The 25,977-nt window shown below is 36.2% G+C and overlaps 1 protein-coding gene across 3 annotated transcripts in view; it reads right to left on the minus strand.

The window, feature by feature from the left end:
* Nucleotides 1–25,977, minus strand: part of bmp2k (BMP2 inducible kinase) — a 202,023-nt gene that overhangs the window by 39,927 nt on the left and 136,119 nt on the right. For 2 of the 3 annotated variants that reach the window (XM_039758538.1, XM_039758536.1), the window contains exons 6-14: nucleotides 22,770–22,851; nucleotides 19,925–20,057; nucleotides 19,143–19,246; nucleotides 18,339–18,418; nucleotides 12,643–12,803; nucleotides 11,686–11,864; nucleotides 8,652–8,744; nucleotides 5,713–5,876; nucleotides 121–275 (exon numbers count right to left, since the gene is read on the minus strand). In XM_039758538.1, the coding sequence (XP_039614472.1) occupies nucleotides 121–275; nucleotides 5,713–5,876; nucleotides 8,652–8,744; nucleotides 11,686–11,864; nucleotides 12,643–12,803; nucleotides 18,339–18,418; nucleotides 19,143–19,246; nucleotides 19,925–20,057; nucleotides 22,770–22,851 (1,151 nt within the window). The remainder of the gene's footprint in view (nucleotides 1–120; nucleotides 276–5,712; nucleotides 5,877–8,651; nucleotides 8,745–11,685; nucleotides 11,865–12,642; nucleotides 12,804–18,338; nucleotides 18,419–19,142; nucleotides 19,247–19,924; nucleotides 20,058–22,769; nucleotides 22,852–25,977) is intronic. The other variant, XM_039758537.1, reaches the window with a different exon arrangement.

Here is a 25,977-nt window from a genome sequence, read left to right on the forward strand (position 1 = left end):
TCATTCAAGTTGCAGCTGAACTGTATAAGAAAACTACACAAATGTCTTGGACTTCTACTAGTTAAACTGTAATTTTATTGCAAAAAACATTCATTATTAGCATATTTAAAAAATACTTGCTTGCTCTAAGAAGGTCAAATTCTCTATCCAGAAGTTCATCTTCTGTTAGCTTGGAGAAGTTGTCCTCTCCAAATGGATTCCACCCCGACATATCTGGAGGATTACTGACACTCTGCAAAGGGACACCAATGATATCGGTGTCTATTAAGCCAGTCCTACACAAGAAAAACAAATTGTCTATTAGATGCTTTTATTTTTTTTAAAGGATGAAGATATTGCAAAACACTCAACTATAATTTAGCACTGTATATGCATAATCGTATTATAAGGTCCAGGTATATAAAAATGAAATAAAACTACCTCAAGTATTAAGAAACTGAAACTCTTTCATAAATTGCAGCATGGATTGAAGTAATTCTTTATGGGCCTGGGAAAGGATCACACTAAAAGGCCCATTTAACAATTGCCATATGCCTCTCGCCATAACCCATTAGTAACCTATATTTTAATAAAGCAGCTTAATACCATAACATCAGTATTTAGCATTAAGAACTCCAAAAGATGTGAAGACACTTTCCTGTCCTGTTACATTAGTTTCATTTTCACTGCAAAACAGACAGAAATGCTAAAGGCCACATGAAATTAGTACCTCAATTGCATCAATGAGCTCTGGTATTTGCTTACCCAAAAAGTGATTAAACTCAGTAGTTCTCAAGTTCAGGCCTACTGGCTCACTGTGATTGCAGTTTTACAGATCTGACTGTTTACTTAGCTGGTCTTTGTTCATGTTTTATTGTACATTTAGAAAGGAACAGTAGACATCGAGGCAATGCAAGTCAAAGCGGACATTACCAAATCTGACAGTCTTTTAAGTGGCACATCAGACCTGTTAGGACAGCACATTCAATAAGGATGCAGACATCCAACTATACAACACCACCACTTACATTACAAAATAAGTGCGTTAACTACTGTCCATGCCAACCTCAGCTCTGTACCAATTTATTCTTAATCCAGTCACAAGATGTTACACTTTCCTTTAAAACAAGCTGCATTAATCTCTGAAATGGCTTGCACTCTCTGAAGCAACCCCTCTCTGAAACCAAAAAGCTAATGTGTTGCTCCTTCTCTGAAGAGTTGAAAGCTGACAATCTTTTCTCTTTGTAGACCAAAATGCGGAGATCGGCTCTGCCAAGCCAAGCTCTGTCCCAGTGACTGAGACCAGCTTGACAAGACTCAGAAGCAGCCATAACTTCAAGAAGTAAACTTCAGTATCTAACTTCCTGTTCAAGAAAGAGTAATAGCTTTTCTCTATGAAGTTGTGGAGGACACAACAAAAAGCCTAACTGAGAGAAGCACAGCACACCACAAATAAAGGGCCACTTTTCAAAGAGAAAGTATGCATAAAGATGGAGCCTTATCAAATTATTTTATCAGTTGTCAGTTTTGCCATAGGAAAAACTGATAACTAATTAACCAAAGTAAAAAATCTCTCACTTTCCTATACTTATTTTACCGTCTTTGGGAGTAAAATGTTCCACTTTTCCTACACTTTTGGTGCCGCTGGGCGTGCAAGTTAAAATTCTTTCTTTTTCCTATGTTTTATTTTGTCACCCAAGTTAAATTCTCATTTTCCTACAACAAAAAATGCTACATGCTACTTGTATGTCAGCCATGCTAGTGTATTCATTAAAAAATAACTGATTAAATAAACAGAAAAGCTGGAAAGTGGAACAAAAATCATGATCATCTTTTTCTTGTTCAAGTTACTGTTCTGTTTGGGCATGGGAATGAGGAGAGTTCTCCTTGGTAAGATTGTTCCTAGACTACAGTGTTTGTCAGTCATTCTCCAACCTATTATATCCTAACACAGGGTCACGGGGGTCTGCTGGAGCCAGTCCCACCCAACACAGGGTGCCAGGCAAGAACAAATCCCTGGTCAGGACGCCAACCCACTGCAGGACACACACACACCAGGGACAATTCAGGAACGCCAATGCACCTAACCTGCATGTCTTTGGACTGTGGAAGGAAACCAGAGTACCCAGAGGAAACCCACGCAGACATGGGGAGAACATGCAAACTCCACGCAAGGAAGACCCGGGAAGCAAACCCGGGTCTCCTTCCTGTAAGGCAGCAGTGCTACCACTGCACCACCATGCCGCCCGACTACAGTGTTTGTTTTTTGTTAAATACATGTGTAAGACTTCTGAGTCTCTATGGACAACTTAAAAAATGTGTTTAATTTACAAAGGTAAGCAGAAAAAATGCATGGTCTCTTGGCTACAAGAGCTGGTAACAAGGAATGTGTGAAAGGTTTTTAATGTTGCTTAAAATGGGGGGGGTTCATTCTCTGACAGGAAACATTTTTTAAAATGTATAATCAGTTTTACAATTACTTTTAATTTAAACTAGCTGTCCCCCACGGCTCCGCCCACATTGTAGTGAAACAGGGCAAACGTTAAAAATCAATAAACAAACAGTTAGCTAAGCAGAGGCAAGGTACACTCTAAAACATGGCCAGAGGTAGGCCAACTAGAACAGAGGCTGACATATGAGTGAGGAGGACCCTGCCTGGCTCCCCACTACTGACATCATGCTTCCCCCTCCCCTCGGCCCACAGCCTCTGTCTTGGATTAGTGCGAATAAATCACTCCTGCAAGCAAACTATAATACTTAGCGCAATGAGAAAAGTCACAAAATTAACCGTAATGTTCAAGCAAATTATAGAGAAAAACCCAATCTAAATCCGTTAAGTGGTTCTCTCCTGAAAAGCGGATACACAGACGTTGGATTTTATTTATATATATATATATACAGATAGATAGATAGATAGATAGATAGATAGATAGATAGATAGATAGATAGATAGATAGATAGATAGATAGATAGATAGATAGATAGATAGATACACATATATATATTCTCAGCCTGCATAATAATTTACTTCACTTTCAACAAAAAAGATAACAGTGGTATGTCTTTCATTTCCTAGGAACATCCGAGTACTGGGGTGTTTTCCGAAAAAAGATTTTTAGTGAAGCAGTATTTAGTTGTATGAAATTAAATCAAATGTGAAAAACTGACTGTACAAAGATGTGGGTCCCCTTGTAATTTTGCTGATTTGAATGCATGTAACTGCTCAATACTGATTACTTGCAACACCAAATCGGTTGGATTAGCTCGTTAAGCCTTGAACTTCATAGACAGGTGTGTCCGATCATGAGTGGTAAAAGGTATTTAAGGTGGTCAATTGCAAGTTGTGCTTCCCTTTGACTCTCCTCTGAAGAGGGACAGCATGGGATCCTCAAAGCAACTCTCAAAAGATCTGAAAACAAAGATTGTTCAGTATCATGGTTTAGGGGAAGGCTACAAAAAGCTATCTCAGAGGTTTAAACTGTCAGTTTCAACTGTAAGGAATGTAATCAGGAAATGAAAGGCCACAGTCACAGTTGCTGTTAAACCCAGGTCTGGCAGGCCAAAAAAAATACAGGAGCAGCATATGCGCAGGATTGTGAGAATGGTTACAGACAACCCACAGATCATCTCCAAAGACCTGCAAGAACATCTTGCTGCAGATGCAGATCGTTGTACAATTCAGCGCAATTTGTGCAAAGAACATCTTTATGGCAAGGTGATGAGAAAGAAGCCCTTTCTGCGCACACACCACAAACAGAGTAGCTTACTGTATGCAAATGCTCATTTAGACAAGTCAGATTCATTTTGGAACAAAGTGCTTTGGACTGATAAGACAAACATTTAGTTAAGTGGCAATAACAAAAAACACTTTGCATGGCAGAAGAAGAACACCTCATTCCAAGAAAAACATCCGATATCTACTCTCAAATTTGATGGAGTTTCCATCATGCTGTGGGGCTGTGTGGCCAGTTTAGGGACTGGGGCCCATGTTAAAGTCGAGGGTCAGATGAATTCAACCCAATATCAACAAATTCTTCAGGATAATGTTCAATCATCAGTCACAAAGTTGAAGTTACGCAGGGGTTGGATATTCCAACAAGACAATAACCCAAAACACAGTTTGAAATCTACAAAGGCATTCAGTAAAAGGGAGTATTACAATGTTCTGGAATGGCCATCACAGTCCCCTGACTTGAATATCATCTAAAGTCTATGGGATGATTTGAAGCAGGCTGTCCATGTTCAGCAGCCATCAAATTTAACTGAATTGGAGAGATTTTGTATGGAACAATGGTTAAAAATACCACCATCCATAATCCAGACACTCATCAAAGGCTACAGTAGGCATTTAGAGGCTGTTATATTTGCAAAAGGTGGCTCAACTAAGTATTGATGTAATATCTCTGTTGGGGTGCCCAAATTTATTTACCTGTCTAATTTTGTTATGACGCATTGTGCATATTTTCTGTTAATCCAAATATATATATACCCCCAGGCCACCAGAGGAAGCCCTCACTGCGGCATGGAAGGTCTCCAAATTCCAGTGGAACTTCATGGACACTGTAGTTTTTATTGACAGCCCTGCTGGATACCATGGGGGCCACCAGGAGCCGCTGTAGGGAGGCTTGGGAGTGTTATATGCCCTATGCCCCGGGAGTACTTCCAAGTCACATGAGCGGAAGGGATGATGTACTTCCAGGGTGAAAAAAAAAGGACTTTTATCTGACCCGGAAGTGATAAGGAATTATGGACTGAAGGATGAGAAACACTTCCGGGTCAGGAACTGTAAAAGGACCATGGGAACTCACAGACAATGACCTGAGCTGGGTGGTAGGAGGGCAACACGTCTGGGAGTGAAGGATTGGTTATTGCTATTATAGGAGTTTTGTGTTTATTTATGAATAGTGTGGAGTGGAGGGTGCTTGATGCACTTTATTATAATAATAAAAATAATTATTTTTGCACTTTTACTTGGCGTTTGGCATGGTACCTGAGGGTTCAAGGGAGCGATAGCGTCCCCTACTGCTACTATATATCTATATCTATATCTATATCTATATCTATATCTATATATATATATATATATATATATATATATATATATATATATATATATATATATATATATATATATATATATATATATATATATATATATAGAGAGAGAGAGAGAGAGAGAGAGAGAGAGAGAGAGAGAGAGAGAGAGAGAGAGAGAGAGAGAGAGAGAGAGAGAGAGAGAGAGAGAGAGAGAGAGAGAGAGAGAGAGAGAGAGAGAGAGAGAGAGAGAGATTCCTGAAAGGTGCACTAATACACATTATACATTGCTGTCCTGCAACAAAACTTGTGTAGAAATCTTGTGGGCTATTTTTAAACCAACATTCTTAATTAAGAAGCAGGTGTAAATGCTTAATTAAGAGCGAATTTAATTTGAAAGCAAAAGTTCTCTTAGATGAAAATTTTTGCTGAATCAAAAAATCAGAAACTACTAAAGACCTACGGAAAACACTGAGTACTCCTTGTGAAGGCCTTTGTCATGTTCTTGTGATTTGGCAAGGAATCGTAACTTGCGCAGATATTAGCACATGGATCTGCGCCCTGTGAATGCTGTTTCATTTCTTTTTTTTTTTGCTAAGAGTATATTGAGAATTTATTGTCAACAAGCCATAGGAAGGCCAGTATTTTTTTATTTATTGTTTTCCTTACTTTATTTTAATAAAAAATGATGTTGTGTACCTTGTGCTATTAAAAGATCCATCTGCAGCTGTGTGAGGTTGACTTGACACAACTGGTGAAAAAGCTAAAGACTTTGAAAATTCTTGAGGTGAGGTGATAAACTGTTGCTGCTGTTGCTGATGCTGCTGATGTTGCTGAATAATTGCATGCTGATACTGTTGCATCTGTGGAAATACAGAAAATCAAACATAATTTGTACATCCAGCATTAAAACGAGAAGTACTTTGTAATAACAACGTACAGCAGTGGATTTATTAAATGCATTTCAAAAGCAGCCAAGACAGAATAGCCAGCCCATTGCACTTTTTAAAGGTAAAAGACGCACAAATTACAAACCACAAGCCTGCCTATTCAGCCTTTGCCACTGGCTCATTCTGATGTCACCCTTAGTAAGTCATTTAACCTGCCTATGCTCCAACTGGAAAACAAAATATATAAATATTTGCAAAATAAGCGTCTGCTTTAAAAGCATCCTAGTAAGGTGTTTACCATATAAAGACAATAAATAAAATAAAGTCTTTGTTATGCCTGCTCTTAATCAGGAGTCTGAAAGCAAATACCTTTATCCATGACAGAATGCCATGCTTTAAACTGTAACTGTTTACTCACCTTTTTTTTTTAAACAAAGTACAGGTAAAATTCTGTTACAACAAATACCTTTAACACAAAATTTTCATTACAACAAACTATTTTTATGGTCCCGACAGCTTCTCCATATGACACGAGTCTACAGAAATCTCGTTACTACGAAGTACATTCAGCAAATACTTTCATTGCAACGAAGTGCACAAGAGACCTTGAAAAACCTGAATGAATCATCCACAGAGCAGTTAGTAATGTGGCTGCAGCTCAGTTGTGCACAGCGATCCCCAAACGGCAGGCATGAAAAAAGATAACAGTTCATATTAGAAAAGAAAAAAAAAAACTTTCATTTTTTGCAGCTCTCGACTGCAGCAAAAAGAAAAAAGACGCTGCCAGTTTATTTGGAATTTCGCCATCAACACTGTCAACTTTCTTGAAAGACAGAGCAAAAAAAGGAGAAACATCTCGGGTTGCAAACGTATGTGAACTGCTGCATTTGAAGACGTCGAAAAAGCAGTTTTTATGTGGTTCAGTGATGCTCATTCAAGAAACATTCCTATTAATGCGGCACTCATTCAAGAAAATGTGAGGTTTGTAAACTCTCCTGGGACCTCCCCCAGCTGGACAACATGCGGAAAAGTGTCCTGAAGTGCATTCTCCACGTCTGTATGGGGCAATAGCAGAGTAAACAGAAAAGATCTGGATGGGTGATGCAAGGTTAGGAGCACATACATTGTAAATGCAGATAACAGGATTACTTGGTTACTGACCTGGCCACGACCCTACCTGACTGCTGTGTCTGTGTATAGTACAGAGGCAGATCACGCTACAATAAATAACCGTGCCGTTCCTTTTTCAAGCTGAACAAAGCTGGTTTTGCTAAAGTACTGAGACTAAGCCTTGTGTTTTGGGGTGCAAGACGGGGACTTATAGCGGAACCTCGATCTTTTATGATTTGCTTCTGTGGCACTTCACTGCACCTCTGTAAGCCTGCTATGGACATGCACCAGCAATGGACGTGCTTCGGGACCCACTTCAGCGTGTCATTCTTGTTGGGTGGGGAGTGGGGGGGGAATCCCAAAAGTGTTGAAAAACCTCACAATATGAAGAAGAAGAAAAGGATGATTCGGCTTCTGATTGATAACTGTGCTGCACACAACATGCTTCCACATTTAGATAATGTTTGCGTTGAATTCCTCCCACCCAATTGCACAGCAGTGCTTCAGCCATTGGATTTGGGCATCATTCGCACCCTGAAAGTTTATTATCGCAAGGTGCTGAGAAAATGCTGAGAAAAATTCTCGTCAGCATAACTTGTAGGCAGGAGTAGATTAAAATTAACGTGAAAGAAGCATTGAAATGATTGCAAATGCCTGGACACAAGTTAAAGAAAGCACTATCGTAACAAATACAGAATCTTATTACAACAAAATATTTTTAAGGTCCCTGGGAGTTTGTTGTAATGGAATTTTATCTGTAATTACATAAAAAGAAACATTTTCCGTTGTCAAATATTACGTGAAATTAACAAAGTAGAAACAGGCACTAAGCTATTTTGTTAAGTGGTTGGATTGTATGTGGCACAATTCTGAAGAGGTTAATTAGCGAGTGAAAGTGTAATGGACACTATACACAAGAGACAGATAAACAAAAAAAAATACAGGTCAAGTGGTAGGGTAGATTAGGGGATAAAATATCTGACAAAGGGAAGATGACTCGGTTGCAGTTTGTTTCAAAGATAGTCTAATATTGAGAAATTAATATTATGTAAAACTTCAAGCTACGCATATAATTTGAAAATACTTTTTCAAATTATGACAGCAGGAATATGACTTTGCAGAACAGCTGAAGAGTGTACAATTTCCCTTTTGTTTACTGTAGATCTAATTCAGAGTTAGAGTTTACTAAATAAAGTGAGTTATACTGGGTAATATAAAATGATATATAACTTGTAAATATAAAATGTCTGTTGTCAAAAATTACAACTGGATTCAATCATATATTACTAACATTCAATTCTGCTTAGTCCACTGCGGGGTTACAGGGCATTAATAAATAGTGCATACTATATCTAAAAATCACAGAAATGCAAATACATTCAATGGTTCAACTGTAAGCACTACAAAGTTATGCTAAGTATGGACATTGGGATGGGATGGTGAACAAGTGTTGATTTCCTCTTTCTGCTCAATGCTGTGGGCATAACTCTCAGCTTCATAATACCCTGACTAGAACTAGAATGTAAACGGTTCACAAATAACAGATGACATAGAACACTATTTGACAATCATAAACACAAAAAGAAAGGTTATTAACTGTTCAAAAATATCTAAAATACACATACTGCAGCAGCTTACCATTGCAGCATAATGAGCTTGTTGTTGGTATGCCGGCAACATCATCATCTGGTGCTGAAGTATATATTGCTGCTGGACAACATGTGGATGCTGCTTGAGACAAACAAAAATATTTTTAAATGTCTTTTTTAGCAGGTGCATTATTTGCATTATCCAAACCATAGTATTTTTATTTCTAGAATGAAAGTTGTTTTTTTTTCCTTCCAAAATAGCAGAAAATTAACATAAATAATCCATTTTTGGATAGTGGCCATTATTAAAGTAATTATAACTAAATTATTAAATGTAACAAAATAAGAAAACCACAAAATAATTAAAGTGCACATAAAACACTGAATTTAGTGAACTCAAGAACTGTTTTTCTCAACACCTTTCTTAAACACAGCTAATTTGCATACACTGCATGACAAGGCACTGAGGCAGAGTGTTACAACAGGCTTTTTGCAAATGAGCACTGTGTTTTAAGCTGCAATCTGCCCATTTACATCTGCTATGACAGCATTTATAAGAATTATAATGAGAATAGAACTGACTTTTGTAAAATAACAACAATGAACAATTGTATAAAGATTGATTTTGCTCATTTGAATTTATTAATATTAATTAGATTATTTGCTGTCTCTCTGGTGAATCTGAAAGATGAGAACCTGATCACAAAGCCTATATGCAACTGTCAACCAATCACTTCCTATAGTTGACTAAAAGGATGACATGGGAATTTGGATGGCTCATAGTAGAGAAAACCCCAACTCTGATCGTAAGTGCTAAACCTAACACAATTTATGTATTTAGTCTTGTTTCAACAGACTTGTAAGAACTTTTCATAAAGAGCGCAGCTATAGTTAGGAAGATATTAGCAGAAGCAACTACCAATCATGTAATCTAAATATTTATGAGTGTGCTGTATATTTTATTTAAGTAACAAGTTAAACTCATTAAGTTATAGCAAGGTGGCATATGTAAAGGAGAAAAACAAATCAAACAATGAAGATGTATTTTACATTTGGACACCATATTAAAAATGAAACCTCAATATATTTGATTTGTTGGCTGTCTGTGCATTAGAAGATGCTAAAGTTACCTATAATAGTATATATAAATGCAAGTGTTAACCAGCTTTAGCCGGGAAATTTCATAAGACAATGGGCCTCAGTTCTGATGCCATCAGTTAATTGGGTGTATCAAGTACTGTGTAATAAAGTACTTTTCCCGTATACAGCATTTGTAGGCTTCTCTTTCCATTATTACTGGCAGACAGTGTGGTGTAGTGGTTAACCCTGACACAGTGTGACCATCAACAAGTCACTTAGAAATGTAATCAAATATATTTCAATTTTGGTAAGATCAGTCAAGAAAGGAGTAATAATAACAATAATAATAATAATAGGCCACAGGAGCTGCTTACTCTTAAACACGCTATATACAATTGCCCATGAGTAAATATTCTTGCATTGGATCAACTCCTGTTTTTTTTCTGCTTTTCCAAGCAACCTGGCTTTTGTTGAAGGTCAATGCAAAACACAATTTTATAGAAAAGTGTCTTCTTTTGAATTAAAACATGTAATCAGTAGAAATAATGTGAAATTTGAGTATATATTATCATCTTTATTATATGTTAACGATTTTCATTTGTTTATGTTGTTCACTCAAGTACTTTTTTTTTTATATTTTTGTCAGTTATATGAGATCTCCTTTAAAGTCCACAGATGTAAATAATTTCAGAGGTGGGGGCCAGTTTCTCCTTTCAAACTCCATAGATTATAATGCAGTACCTAGTGCATGTACCACGAGAACGTAACTGAGAGAATAAAACTGCATAAAAAAAGAGCTAACTTTTACAAGTAGTAAAAATTTACACCAGGTTTTACAGACTCAAATCAAGTGTATGTTTTTATTATATAATAGTAATAATAATAGCAGCTCACTACTCAATATGGTAAATATGGGCAGGACCCAGGGTCAAACCCGCAACTTCTTGATTATAAAACAGCAGTTCTTACCTCTGCAACCAAGAGAACATGTCTATGTTGTGTTGATTGATATTTGGGCTTTGGTTTTTACACATTGACAGCAACATGTAAATTGAATGATATCTTTTTCTTTGGTTATATTTTTTAATAAAAGCGCACTTGTTTTGTTATATCTTTTGTGAAAGTGTTTATTTGACATTTGGACTTCAGTCTTCATATCTATATACTTCACATCAGCATTATATCATTATTACTACAACATGAAAAACGTTTCTGTTTTAGTTATGTGTTCAATATTTATTGCCTTGCATTTCCTGTTATCCTATGTTTACATAGATCGTTGTAGACACAGAACAAACATGAAATGTATGTAGTCCAAATAATGATATATTATTTACCCTATACAATTCCAGACACCTTGTAGCAATTGGCCGATACGGGAACGTGATTCCTACACTTCACCACCCGAGAGGGAAGTGGACGATATAATAGTATTACCATAGTCGGTTCTCGGCCCCTCATGCCCCCTATGCACGCCCTTAAATAACTGGCAAAAAAAAAATCTAAATCAGAAAAAAAGTGGGACTGATAAATATACTGACACTGCTTATTACATTTCCTTGCCCGGTCCCCAAGCGCACATTTGTGATCCCGCTTCCCCAGACGCCCTCCCCTGTGGCCAAATTCTATCCCCCGGTTCGACACAGACAATAAAGAAAAATAAAAAACGGTTCTCAGAGAAAGCAGAAAGAAAATTTTCACGTAGTCCATATATACGTAGAAGAAACCTGCAGTTCAGTTCCTACCATAAGGCATGATAGAACACAACAGTCCTCTAGCGAAAACGGCTTCTCCGCTGGCTATCATGAAGAAACGCACTCACGAGTCCGACTCACCAAACAGGAGCACCCGGAGAACACCAGACCCTGACCTCTTCTGTGGGATTCGTTACACTGATTATTTCTTCAGGGTGGCCATACACAAATAGCAGACATCCCTGCGTGAAGTCAGATCATGACGAATCTTTAAAGCATAAATACTCTGTGCCAGAAATGTAAATTCACCTGTTGTATATATGCTTGTTGCATTTGTTGCTGCTGCTGCTGATGATGATGATGATGATGCAACTGTTGAAGCTGTTGAAGACGCAAATCTCCTTGTTGAAGTTGTTGCAGCACTCTGTGCTGTTGACTGATACCCTGAGTTTGAGGTGTGCAATGCCCAGTTCCAGGCCCCTGAAAAGCTACAAATAAACATGCATTAAAACATTCAACAGCAGAAAGCACCAATCACTCAATTATTATTATGTAGGACCTTTAACAGATACTTCCAGAAAAATCAGTGCAAATCCCATAGTACTGTGATTCTGAAGACATTCTTGAAAAATGAATAAGGTGGAGATAATTAAAAGGAGGTATATAAAATTTCAATACATTTTTCACATTTGTATAATCAGTTGCTTCCATCTTTTTAAATTTAGTCATTCGGAATTAAAACATTACAGATGTATGATAAATACTATTTTGGATAAACATTCTCCATTTCATCACAATGGTCGTGAAATTTGTTTATAGTGTTCTACACACTAGATATATTTTGTTAATACAGAATGCAATTTTTCACTTTATTTTTAAGTACTTGATTACTTACAAACTGATGCCATTAAAACCTACTGAGCGTGACTTATGTGTAGTAATTTCATATATTACTGACAAATTAATGATTAAAACAAAAATGAGAATGTCTAACTATATTTACCCCTTCCCCAATATCATATATGACCTGGATGCAATTTTAAATTAAATAGTTTTCATAAAGTTTTCAAAGTATCTGGGTTCTAATATAGCATATATGGAAAGTAATTTTGGAAGATTCGGTATGCTTTAACCTACAGAATGTATTTATTTTACTTTTAAACACTATTAAATGGTAGTGTTATACGGTAAAAAAAATAATGCATACAGCACAACAGTAAAGAAAATTATTGTATTAAAAGATGTTTACAGCAAATGTCTTCATACCTTGTTGTCCATTGCTAAGATTTCCAGCAGAAATAGACATTTTTACTGGAGTTACAGAGTTCTGAATTGGCAACACATTTGTGTTTGACGTATTGGAAGCAGCCTTTGGTCTCTGTCTTGGTGCAATTGAAGTTTCTGTTGGTCCTACTGATTCACTTATTCTGAAAGAGTCAGTGCATGTTTTACACAGTTGAACTAATTATTAATCAAACTGACATGTAACAATTTTAATGTAAAACAAAGACTGGGCTGTTTTTGGAACTTGCTAATCAGTAAACAAAAGCCTTTCTATAAATACTACATTACATAAAAATAGCACCAAAACCTCCAAAGATTTAAAATGATCTCCTTTCTTGCGTAAGAGATACTCCATTTCTCTCTGCATTTAAAAGCCAAGTTTGAAGAATTGCTTTAGTCCAGAACATGTTGATTACAGTGTCTTATTAGATGTTCACATTACAACTTTGTTAATCATTTGTACATAAATGACTGTCAAGAAAACTTGACAATTACCAGGAACTGTCATTGGCCCTCCCCTTTAGTTTCTATTCTCAGTATTCTTCAGTGACATCTGACGGAAAAAGTGTTTTATTTTCTCCGACTGTAATTTTGTTTCCCCTCCTCTGCTGTCAACAGGCCACAGCACAACTACATAATTTACTGGATTTAACATTGTCTTGATTTGTTTACATTATTTATTGAACTTGCTCCATTTTAGTGTGTGTTTAATGTAATTTTTGTGCTACTGTAGGAGTCTGTGCATATTGTATAGTTGGTCATTTTCTGTTAGTATATTTTAGATGTAATTATTTTTAAATATTCTGAATCTGTATTCGATAATTGCATCTATACAAATAAAAAATAAACTGAACTGTAATGATTGTTCAGTTATAAAAATGTAAAAATAGTTTGCTGTAACTAACATTTTTGAAGTAATTCAATTAAATTTTGATTCCTAGTTTAAAACTAGGATCGGTGTTAATCATCTTAAAAGGATATACTTCAAAATATGTGAATAGTTCCTAGCAGTGATCAGCTGTTTTCACAAAGTATTGTAAACAAAAAGACACATGATTTGATGTGGGGCAGGTTTCCAACCAATTACTGGCTATTTCTGGGACTTCTGGAGATAAGTATTGAAGAAGACTTTCAACAATCATCCAAATAACATTTGAAAGATAGAAAGCAAATGTATTTGGCATCAAGGATGAAAGAGATGAAACAATATACAAGGATTTAACAAAAGGAGGGCTGAAAACTGTACATATACCACTGCAAGGATAAATTGGGCATTACATGTTTCAAAAAGTAAATTAAGCACTATCAGAAAAAAATTCAAGGCCAGCCAATAAACAATAAAATTACATAGGCCTACTCTTTAAATGATTTTTCAGAAAAAGAACACCAATTCTGATAGAAAGGAATGTTTTACTCTCTTTCTTTAAGGGCTATTAAATTTATCTTTCACACCTCTATCTGTTTATAATAAAGAACCTCATTTTTTAAAAAGTACTAAGCAGCAAAGTAAGAGAGCAAAATATTATTCTCACAACACAGCTGGCAAAAAATAAGAGGCATAAAAACATGTCTTGCTTATAGTGACAACTGAATGATTTCCAAGAAACAATATGCTGTGTTAACCTCTAGCAGACATTGATGCTAAATGGAAAGAAGTAAACTACAGGGGAGGCCATACAGGAGAGTTTGCAAGGCCTGCTTCTGTCAACTGGCCATGCAAGATAAGGTGAAGGGTCACATATTAAAAGTACAAATTAACACTATGATGCTGAAAAAAAGAAGATCCACAAGGACAACATGTAGGAAGAGTTACATAAAAATTCATAACTTTAAAAATAATGCAGTATGTATAATGCTATCAACCTCAGTCACAGAAGCAGCATCTGCTTATGTGGTAAATTTTAAATAATACCTATGATTGTTGCCTAATTATGAATGCACAAAAAAAAAAAAAAACCATCGCAATGATTATTTTAATTAATTTTAAACTGACAAAGCTTCCTTCAGCAAGCAGCTTGTTGTGGCCATGCCACAACAACTTGTGACTTGAACGCAGTAACTGTAGAGAAGTGTCTGGATGTAGACCTCCAGCAGCAGATCCCTCTGTGGTTGCTTCAGCCACATAGGGTCTTGACACAGGGCAATTTGTGCATGTATAAGCAGATATGGATGCTGAGCAAAAATAAATACATGAGACAGAATTTCACTAACAAAACCAAATATCATACATTAACAAGTGTATGAATTGAATAACCACATTGAATTTACTATTTCTACAATTTAATGGTAGTTTCCTTACAATTTCCTTACAACTAGCTATAATGCATTTGTGCTTAGCCAGCTAATATCTGAAGGTACAATATCACAGTTTAGTAAATATACTATAGCATTTCCAGCCCACATTGATACAGTTTAAGACTTGCCTTGTTAGGTTTTCTAATGTAATATTTTTGTTAACACGTACTTAAGAAATTATTGGCAAATGCTTAAAAAAAAATGTAATTAAAAAAAAAAAGTCAAAGCTTCCTCAGGGTATGGACAGATGATTTATTGTTATTCAATAAACAAACCCATTGTTGAGCTTAACTACCATTCAGTGAATGTCTCAGCCTTTCCATTTTGGTATTCATTACTATATATTTAGCATATCTTAGTAGTGGGCTAGCTTGAAAATGAGCCATGAAGTAGATTACCAGAACTAAAATATTGGCTTAGATAAATATATATGTGCACGTAAAGCTGTGTGTTAAATAAACTGGTTTCGTACATAAGACACATTAAGAGCAACATTCCTATCTCTGTGCACGAATACCAGTTCACTTACAGAGCAAACAGGTCAACTGAGGATGCTGTCTCACCCGCCCTTCACACTGCACTATCACACCTGGAGGAGAGGGATAGCTCTTTGCGGATGCTGTTCATCAACTACAGTTCTGCCTTCAACACCAACCCCCCAACAAACTGGCTATCAAACTTAGGTCTCAACTCACACCTGTGTAACTAGATTTTAGATTTTCTCACTAAAAGACCACCAACAGACCACAAACTGTGCATGTGGGTAAGCACCTCTGTTCATCAATAACACTGAGGTACCGCAGGGCTGTGTACTAAACCCTCTCCTTTACTCCCTCTTCACAGACAACTGCAAACCTACCTATGATACTAACATCAAAAATAGGTTTCAGACAACATCACAGCGATAGGCCTGATCTCCAAAAATGAAGCAGCAGCCTATATAGAAGAGGCTGAGAACACCTAGAGAGTTGGAGCCAGAACAACAGCCACACAGCTAGGACTTGTCATGCACAACAAACACAACAGCAATGGCCAAGAAAAGTCTTCACAGGCTTCATTTTCTGAGGAGCCTGAAGAAAGCACAACTCACATAACAGCTGTGGCTAACTTCTACAGGTGCACCATAAAGTCTATCATCATGTACTGAATTACAGAATAGTACTCTGGCTGCACCTCTGAGAACAAAAAGGCCCTCCAGCATTTCATCAAAATGGCTCAGAGAATTACTGGCACCCAGCTACCATCACTGGAAGATATCTTGACTACCCGCTGTAGCAGAAAAGCAAAGAACATTTATAAAGATCCAACCCTGCCCAGCCATAGCATTTTCACTCCTTTGCCCTCTGGCAGCCGCTTCAGAGCCCTGCATGCCTGCACTACCAGGCTGAAGAACAGCTTTTACCCCAAAGCAATCAGCCTATTAAATGCACAGCAATCATTGCCCCTTCCTATTAACAGAAACCACCACTGACTGAACTGAACATCTGCATCAACCACACAGTGTCACATACTTATACACGGCCCATTAAGGAACTCATCAACCATTACATTGACTGTAATTTTGACTGTGAGTTTATTTACTATTTATCTATTTATGCTTGCATATTTACATTTATTCTGTGTATATTTGGATATGTTAATAGTAACTGTGCTTCTCATAGTTTAATGTTTACTTAGTGTATTGAATACTCTTATATACTTATATCTAAGGCATCTATAGTCTTGTTCCAAACAATATTTCGTTGTATTGTACAGTGACAATAAAGTTATCCTGCATCTTGCAGTTGATGCAACTGCTCTTGCTTTATCCCCCGTTGTGTACCATGGCTAGAATATCTGATCATCCTTCCTACTGCTGCACTCTCATCCTGCAATCCACTAGAAAACACTGTAATCTTTTGCACTGGACTGCTATTTATTCTCTGCTAAGTCTCCACCTGCAGTCTTGAATCTTTCCAGTCTAGACCTGTAGAATTAAGTTATTAGTGCACCTGCACGGCAGGTCTCTGTCAATGAGACATCTGAATATTTCTGTTAGATGATGCCAGATTTCTGTGGGCATGAGCAGCCACATTGGGTTCTGCCATTGTAGGTATGAAGCCAGAATTTACTTTTTTTTTTAAATTAAGTTTTGTTGCAGCATTGGCTGATTAATTCTTGTGGGTATTACGAAAATGACAGCAAATATAGTCAACTAACTTAACAAGCCAACTTTTAAATTAATCATTGTGAGATAGAAATATTATAGTATATGTATTCAATTGTAATATTGTCTCCAAGAAATAACAATTTCTTAAACAAAAGAGTAAACTCAGATATTAGTTGGTTAAACACACACCCACACAATGTAACTAGTTTTAAGGATATTTCTGAATCGTACAAATGTATAATTAATGGACTCTCTTGCACTTGTTAATTTATATCAGACTTTTTTGGTGAAATACAGCTACTTTTATTTATTTATGCTCAAAAAGCATATCTGCTTTTCTATGCACATATTGTCCTGTGCTAAGACTACCCATTTCACATGCTGCTGGGTGTAACTGCAGCTGACTCTGGGGAACAGCTTCTTATACTTGTAATGCAATTACTTGGTTAGGAGCTCAACTGACCTATAGTGACAGGCCAAGACACCCCTCATTCTTTCAACATATTGAAAATGATGGTGTTACTCCCAGTGTCTCAGCTTAGGACTTCAGAGATGATGGGCAATGTCCTACATATGGAAAACTTTTACAATCTTTACAAAAATTCTTTCATTTTAGCTTTCACAGACACATTCCCTTTAAAATTATAAATAAACATTTATTTTTTGCTTTCACTAATCACTGGGAACAATAAGGAATTCCTTTGTCATCAGTATTAATGGTTTGAAGCTCTGGAAGTCTTTTCACATTCACTTTTAGTGGCAACTTCCATCTGAAATAATAAATACCAATAAAAGAAGGTGTCACACATGAATGTCAGAGAATTACATTCAGGGCTGTATCTGAGGTCAACGACACCACCCCAGGGTGAGACAGTGTGCTTTTTCTAATGGTATTGTCTCTTTTTTCACCTGTAGCAGAAAGATGATGCCTACTAAGAGCAACTAACTCCACACCCGCCAGATGCCCCAGAGAGAGTCATGTCAGTCTGGACCCAATCTGCAACCAGAATGGAAAAGACCAGCACTAGCTGTTAACTCTGAGTACTGTGAAGACTGTTCCTTATTTCTGTTATTTTGTTAGCTTTTTGTGCCATCAAGGACCCTTTTTCTTTAATAATATTTATGTTAGGATGAAACAGGACCTTGAGTTTCCTTCTACTTGTCAAGAAGGGAACCATTCAGACATGATTATGGAAACTGTTTTTACAACAAAAAATGTATCTAAATTATATACCTGGCCTTCGTCGTGCTTTTTTTAGCAGCTGCCTCACTGGCAGTCATGGGATCCGGAAGAAATGATGGGATAGCAGAGTTCTGATGGAAAAGAACAACTTTTAGAATACACCAACACTGCAAAAGGGACAGTCATTAAAAAATCAGCATATTCATGACAGTGGTTAAAAAAATATCAGGCATAGATGTTACCAACATAATATAATCTGTCTAAATAAAATATCAGTCTTGAACTTTCTTAAATAATTTTTAATATAAAAACAAAACAATAATAAATTCATCATAAAAAGTTGTTTGGGGGCTTATAAGAATATAAAAAAGGGCAAATAGAAACAAAAAGAATATGGTCTTTTCACCTAGTTTAGCATTTTTGTTTAGAATATGCCATACGTGCGCATCTGAGGATCACCCTCCTGGCTCATCCATGGTAAACAATCCCATTCCTGAGCAAGAGGGGGCACTGTTGCTAACTGTATTGTCTCTTTCTATACCCACAGCATACAGATGTCGTCCAGTGAGGGACACGGATTCTGCCCCTTCCAGTCAGAGGACTACATATTCAAGGTGCTCATTCTGGAACGATGCTCAACAGAGATCAAGGTCTGAATGAGACTTGAAAGGCTATAGAATAGCAACAGCAGCTCTTTATTTTGCCTTATTTGTGTCCTCATATGCTATTTCTTTTTAAATATTTTCAGTTAATTAAACTGAGAAACCATTTGGTGCTCCAAAACTTATTGGGTGTCTAGTCTCATATCTTGCATAACCCCAAATAAAGAAAAAAAAAAAACATTTAAAATCTTACAGAAATATTTGGCACAGGACACTCTCTTCTAGCCATCTTAAAAGTAAAATATGAAACTTGGTAGACATCTGGCCTTCTTTCTACATCTGGTTCAAGCATATATCCTAAAGGACAAATTAAATGAAAATGAAATATCCAGTCACTGTAACAATTACCACACATACTTTTATTTACTGAACAACACAGAATATATTTACATTAAGTATACATTATATTTATATTAATTATATGAATATTAAGGATTATATAAATTTTAAAACATTTTAGTGAACTGATATGCATGTGTATTTTATTTGTTAAATATTCACTTTACATTTTTGGATAGTTTGTTTCCAGTCTTCAAATCAGAACTGTATTATTTAATAAGGCACTGCAATTGGCATATTTCTCCACACAGAGGTGCTGATGTTTAAACTATGCTTAAAAAAACTGCACTCAAAGTTCTAAATTGGCTGCAGGCTTCTGTTCTGACCAGATATCTCAATCAGGGGCTAATCCATGCCAAAATTGTCCAACCCAGAAGTAAATGAAAGCCAAGGGAAATAAAATCAATAGCAGCTGGGCTGATTCATCTGCTTTTACAAAGCAGAAGTAAAAAAAAAAAAAATCACTGATGTACCAATAATTAATGACATTTTTTAAATTGATAGCTATACCTGGAATGCTTAATAATTTGACAGTTCTAGAAATCCTCAGAAAAAACACATAAGTTATGTTATAGTTACTTCACAATTTAGAAAAATACCTGAGTTAATTCAAACAATTTGTTTGTCAAAACTTACGAATTAAACAGTGAAGTTTAGAAGAATATTTGGAATTATCTGGGATAGTAAACGTTCCATCACAGATTGCAACTTGACTCTCCCCAAATGGGAGGGTAAAAAAACAAAGCTTGTACAACAAGCAGCCAAGTGCCTGGAAAACACAAGAAGGAAAAAATAGATCAAAACGTGAAGAATATAAGCAAGCCTTTATTAAACTTGCTATCAATGGCGGGTTAAATTATGGAAAGCAACTTTCCAAGTACAGTGTAACCTCAGTTCACGACCGTAATTCGTTCCAAAACTCTGGTCATAAACCGATTTGGTCGTGACCCGAAGCAATTTCCCCCATAGGATTGTATGTAAATACAATTAATCCATTCCAAACTGTATGAACTATATGTAAATATATATATTTTTTTTAGTTTTTAAGCACAAATATAGTTAAATTATACCATAGAATGAACAGGGTAATAGTAAACTAAATGTAAAAACATTGAATAACACTGAGAAAACCTTGAACAACAGAGAAAACTAACATTACAATAGTTCACGCTATAGCGCTAAGAACCGCTCGCTAAAAACACTTTTTTTAATGAGTTTTAAGCACAGGGAAAAATGAACATTTGAAAAATCCGTAATTTAAGAAACCACCAAGAAAAGTAACATTGCAACAATGCACACTACGAACCGATCACTGTAAAGAGAAATGAAAACAAAAACAAGCCCAGTGCATTCTTTACCTGCCTTCTCTACTTTATGCGTCCAGCTCTCTATCTCGCACGCCTGTGTGTGTGTGTGTGTGGCTCTCTCTCGCGTGCCTCTGTGTGTATGTGTGTGTATGTGTCTCTCTCTCTCTCTCTGCGCCTGTGTGTGTGTATTGCGCTCTTTCTTGCTCGCTCTCTGTACAGGAAATGCACAGGGAGAGACTGAACATGTACAAACCGAAAGGGAAATTGGCTTTTTTGTATACCGAATGTGTGGTCGTGAACAGAGGCAAATGTTTGGTGAACTTTTTGGTCGTAAACCGATTTGTACGTGAACCGAGGTTCCACTGTATAACATACAACAGTAAACATAAAAACTGTGGCAAAGTATTATTTAGGTATTTCAATTTTCTACTTAAATTTATTCTATTATTTATACAGGTAATACAGAAGACACTTTAGCACCTCTAATTCAATAAAATATGGCAAAAATAAAGTTAGCCTTAAATATATTTTTTATTTTCACAATTATAGAACTATGCAATCTCATTTCTGATTCTTATTTTCTTACTGATGTCTTGCTAAAGGTTTATAAAATAAATGACCAGACCTCCCCATTCCCAAAAACAGTGCTGCAATCCTACTGAGGAATTGCCAGAGACTCCTATGCCAGTTGAAAAATTATCGCAGCTGTGCATCCTGGGTCTGATTTTGGATCCCCTGAACAACCCAAACAGTTTCTGTAATCAAGAACAGCAATGTCTTCAATCTAGACACTTAGCACTCTGTCACAGAGACACAGCTCTGCAACACTGCAGAAGAGCCTAATTTCAAATAATTTGACCTACAATTTCATTTTTTCAGTCGCTGTCCACAACCTATAGCCACAGTTGATATGGATTTACTTGTGAATCCAAAAATTACGCTTCTGCATCACCAGTGACTAAAATTGATTTCCATTTTGGTTTACGTAAAAATTAGGACTTGCTTAGAAGTGAAATACACCAATACATATCCTTAACACGTGACCCAATTCCGTCACTCATTGGCCTGCTCTTTTGTATATTTTATTTTACCATTGCATTGTTTCAAAAAACGTAATTTGCATGGAATTTGATTTAGCCAAGCTCAAACAAATTAAACATTAAAACAAACATAGAACATAAGAGATAGTAATAATCATTCTTTAACAGCCAAAAAACAGTAATTTAACAAAAGTGTAATTAGACATATTCATCCAATTTTAAGGCACAAATGTTAAGTTCTTTCATTTCACAGCTTGTGGAAAAGTAAAATTACTATGGTAGTCTTGGTCTGATTGGCCAAAGCCACTTAAAACAGAAGAACAGAGAATATGTGCTAGGTGGGATGATGTCTCCAAAAAATCTAAACTGCATGATATTTCATTCTGCAAAAGTATAGTGAATTCACAATGCGAAGGTGATAACTAATGATATTAGAAATGCTGCACACTGTTCTCTTAAGTTGTTCCCTGTCCTCGACTAAGAGATTGTTAGAATTTGGGATAAGACACACAAAAGTTGGTAAGCCTGACCATCCTTCTTGAATACATACATGAAATGCTGTCATTAATGAACTGTGAATAAAGAACTGACAATAAGATCCTGGGGTCTCTTGTCCATGGGTCAAGAGGCTTAGAGATTTTTTTTTCTTCAGCTGCACTATTTACTTCCTGTCAGAAAGAAACAATAAATGCCCAAAAACACAAGAACAAATTGATACCTACATGTATTAATTAGTCATAAAGTTTAGGGATGAGAATTGAGGTAAAAGCAGAGCTATAGTCAACAAAGAGGATTTGGAGATAGGTTGAAGTAATTCTACATTTTTTTTAAATCAAAGTGACGGTTTGTTTATTGACAAGATTGTTAATATGTTTACCTAGTACCGCTGTACCCTCGAGCAAAGAATAAAGGTGAACTTGTAGTCATTTCATTTGAACTAAGCCCATTTTCATTTTATACTGTGGTAAACAAAAGTACTTCTAAAATATATTTGGAATGAGTAGATTTTAGTCTACCAGTCAGATAGGCCCTGTGTACAAGTGCAGCATATTCAAATTTCACACAATAGGCTTGGTAGAACAGAATCAAACCTGAACCTAAATGTTTAAGTCAAACTAAAAAAAATACCCTTACCCATATATCAGCCTTGGTAGTAATTGACTTTCCTCCATAAAGATTTATCATTTCTGGAGCCCTGTATGACAGTGTTGTGTATCTATGAATACAACAAGCGAACAAGAATAAAATATCAGAAAAAAAAAAAAAAAAAAACATTACAATAACAAACACAGAGATGCATTTAAAAATCTTTTGTAACAATAAGATATAATGGAAAAATGTCATTCTCTAAAATAGGAAGGATTCAATGAAACCCAAATAAATATCCTACACATTTTCCAGTGGTTTAGAAATCACTCATGCCTCAGTCCTTTTCCAAGTTTAGCATCCAGGGTTATTGATGTATTGCTCAAGACTTTTACTTCTGAATTGAATTCTCTAATGAGCTCTTTACAAAAAATATATCGTCAGCAATGAAACAATAAAATCATGAAAAGTGAAATATTTTAAATAAGTATTCATCAACTGTTTTCAACACTTTGTTATACCAAATCTGTAACAATGAAAACACTTGCTGCAGGCATTAAAATGGACCAGTACAATTTCTGTGTGTGCCAGCTTGGAAGAGTTAAGGTGATGTACAGGTAGAGCTATTATAAGACCTCACCACAGATTGCTTGATGAAGTTAAGGTTAGGAATATTTATTACCTTATATTAAAGCACTACAGTTATAATCTGGGAGTATCCATTGAATTACTGAAATACACCAGCTTATTCAGTTTTAGATCTCTGGCAGAAGAACAGACTATAATTTATTGGGGAGTTAGGCATAAGGCAAAGTACCATCGTAGATTTAAAATTTTTTTTTTTTGTTAATTCTTCTCCTTCTGTATACAGTGAAACCTCAGGTCACGAACATCTCGGAACACGTACAAATCGGGTTACGACCAAAAAGTTCGCCAAACTTTTGCATCTGTTCACGACCACACACTCGGGTGACGAAAAAGCCAGTTTCCCTTCCAGTTCAGTTCGTATGCGCTGATGATTTCCGCACATGTTCAGTCTCTCCCTGTACATTGTTCTTGGTCAAACGTGCGTGCATGCAATGTTAGATTTCTTGGTTGTTTATGGTTAGTTTTTGTGTTAATTAAGGATTTTTCAGATTTTCATTTTTTTCCCAGTGCTTAAAACCCATTAAAAAAAAAGTGTTTACAGCGAGCGGTTCTTAAGGCTGTAGCGTGAACTCTTGCAAAGTTAGTTTTCTCTTTTCAAGGTTTTCTCAGTGTTATTTAATGTTTTTACATTTAGTTTACCATTACACTGTGCATTCTATGGTATAATTAACTATTTTTGTGCTTAAAAATGTTTAAAAAAATATATTTACATACAGTTCGTACGGTCTGGAACAGATTCATTGTATTTACATACAATCCTATGGGAGAACTTAGTTCGGGTCACGACCAAATCAGGTTGCGGCCAGAGTATTGGAACGAATTATGGTCGTGACCCGAGGTTCCACTGTATATCAAAAAAGTTAACCTAGTCAAAACTGTGTATGCTTACAAAAAGGTTATGACTACAAATCACAGGGGATGACAAACTACATGACTCCATGACCACTTTCCACCACAGACAAACCAATGGGTTGTTGAATAGTGTTTATTTTATTAATATGTTCTACTGTTATGAAATGTAGGTTGTATAAGGTATTATGTTTGTTATATTTTGCTTGCTTTACCAAGATAACTAACTGCTTGTGAAACAGATGACTAATTGCTTGTGAACTCCTGGTTAGAGGATCTTTGACAACAAACTACAATTGTCACTGGGCCTATGTATGTTATACAAAGTATTATCTGTTATATTTTGACAAGTGTAAATAAGACTTCTTTTACCATTATGACATACAATAGTAAACAAACTAAAACAAAGATAATCTAATGGGTTTAAAGTTCATGTAATAGTATACCATGTGCTACTATTAAGCACAAGGATTATGTTTATGGTTTACATTATGTCAAGAGTGACATGTTGTATATAATATATATTATATACAGCATATACATAATATATATATATATATACTAGCAAAATACCCGCGCTTCGCAACGGAGAAGTAGTGTGTTAAAGAAGTAATGAAAAGAAAAGGAAACATTTTGAAAATAACGTAACATGATTGTCAATGTAATTGTTTGTCACTGTTGTGAGTGATGAGTGTTGCTGTCATATATATATATATATATATATATATATATTTATATATATATATATATATATATATCTATACTAATAAAAGGCAAAGCCCTCACTGACTGACTGACTGACTCACTCACTCATCACTAATTCTCCAACTTCCCGTGTGGGTGGAAGACTGAAATTTGGCAGGCTCATTCCTTACAGCTTACTTACAAAAGTTGGGCAGGTTTCATTTTGAAATTCTACGCGTACTGGTCATAACTGGAACCTATTTTTCTCCATATAATGTAATGGAGTTGAGTTCGATGGCCGTGGGGGGCGGAGTTTCGTGTACCATCATCACGCCATCCACGTAATCACATGAACTGACTGTCAACGCAATATGTAGAAAACAAGGAAGAGCTCCAAAAAGCACTGAAGAAAACATGCATTATACAATTGAGAAGGCAGCGAAACAATAAGAAGCGAGCGAGTCACACATAGAACCATATTCATGAGTGCAGCTACTTCGGAAACAAAACACGGTGTAAACCTAAAGTTTAAATTAAGTTCATAGACAGGCTGACGCTGGCGTTTGTCATGCCCACGGCTAATGCAGGATACAAGTTTAATGAGAGGATGCAGGATATAAACGAGAGTTTTGATCACTTTGTAACTAAGTTAAAATTACTGGTGAAGGGCTGTGCTTATGCAAATTCCGAGACTGTCTTTGTGGGGGGATTGACAGTTAAGGCGGGTGGGAGAGTCACGTCATCATCTCCCCTCCCATTCACCTCATTTCGCTGTGAGCTGAGCTCCGCAATGCAGTCTTGCGGAACCAACTGTGACACTGCCACCAAATACTCACAGAAAAATCCACAAGTTAATAAACACGCTGTCTCTACAGTTTCTCCACACTCTGAATTCTCCAGGCACTACTTACAAAAGGTTACATTGACAATCGTGTTACTTTATTTTTAAAATGTTTCCTTTTCTTAGCACAAGCACAACTGAGAAGCTTCGATGCATGTGCTCCATAACGCGTTAAAAAATAACGCATTTAATCTCACTTTGCAATCCAAGCAAAGGGAAACTTCTGTCAATGCA

This window comes from Polypterus senegalus, chromosome 7 (assembly GCF_016835505.1).
Source record: "Polypterus senegalus isolate Bchr_013 chromosome 7, ASM1683550v1, whole genome shotgun sequence".
Classification (NCBI taxonomy): domain Eukaryota; kingdom Metazoa; phylum Chordata; class Cladistia; order Polypteriformes; family Polypteridae; genus Polypterus; species Polypterus senegalus.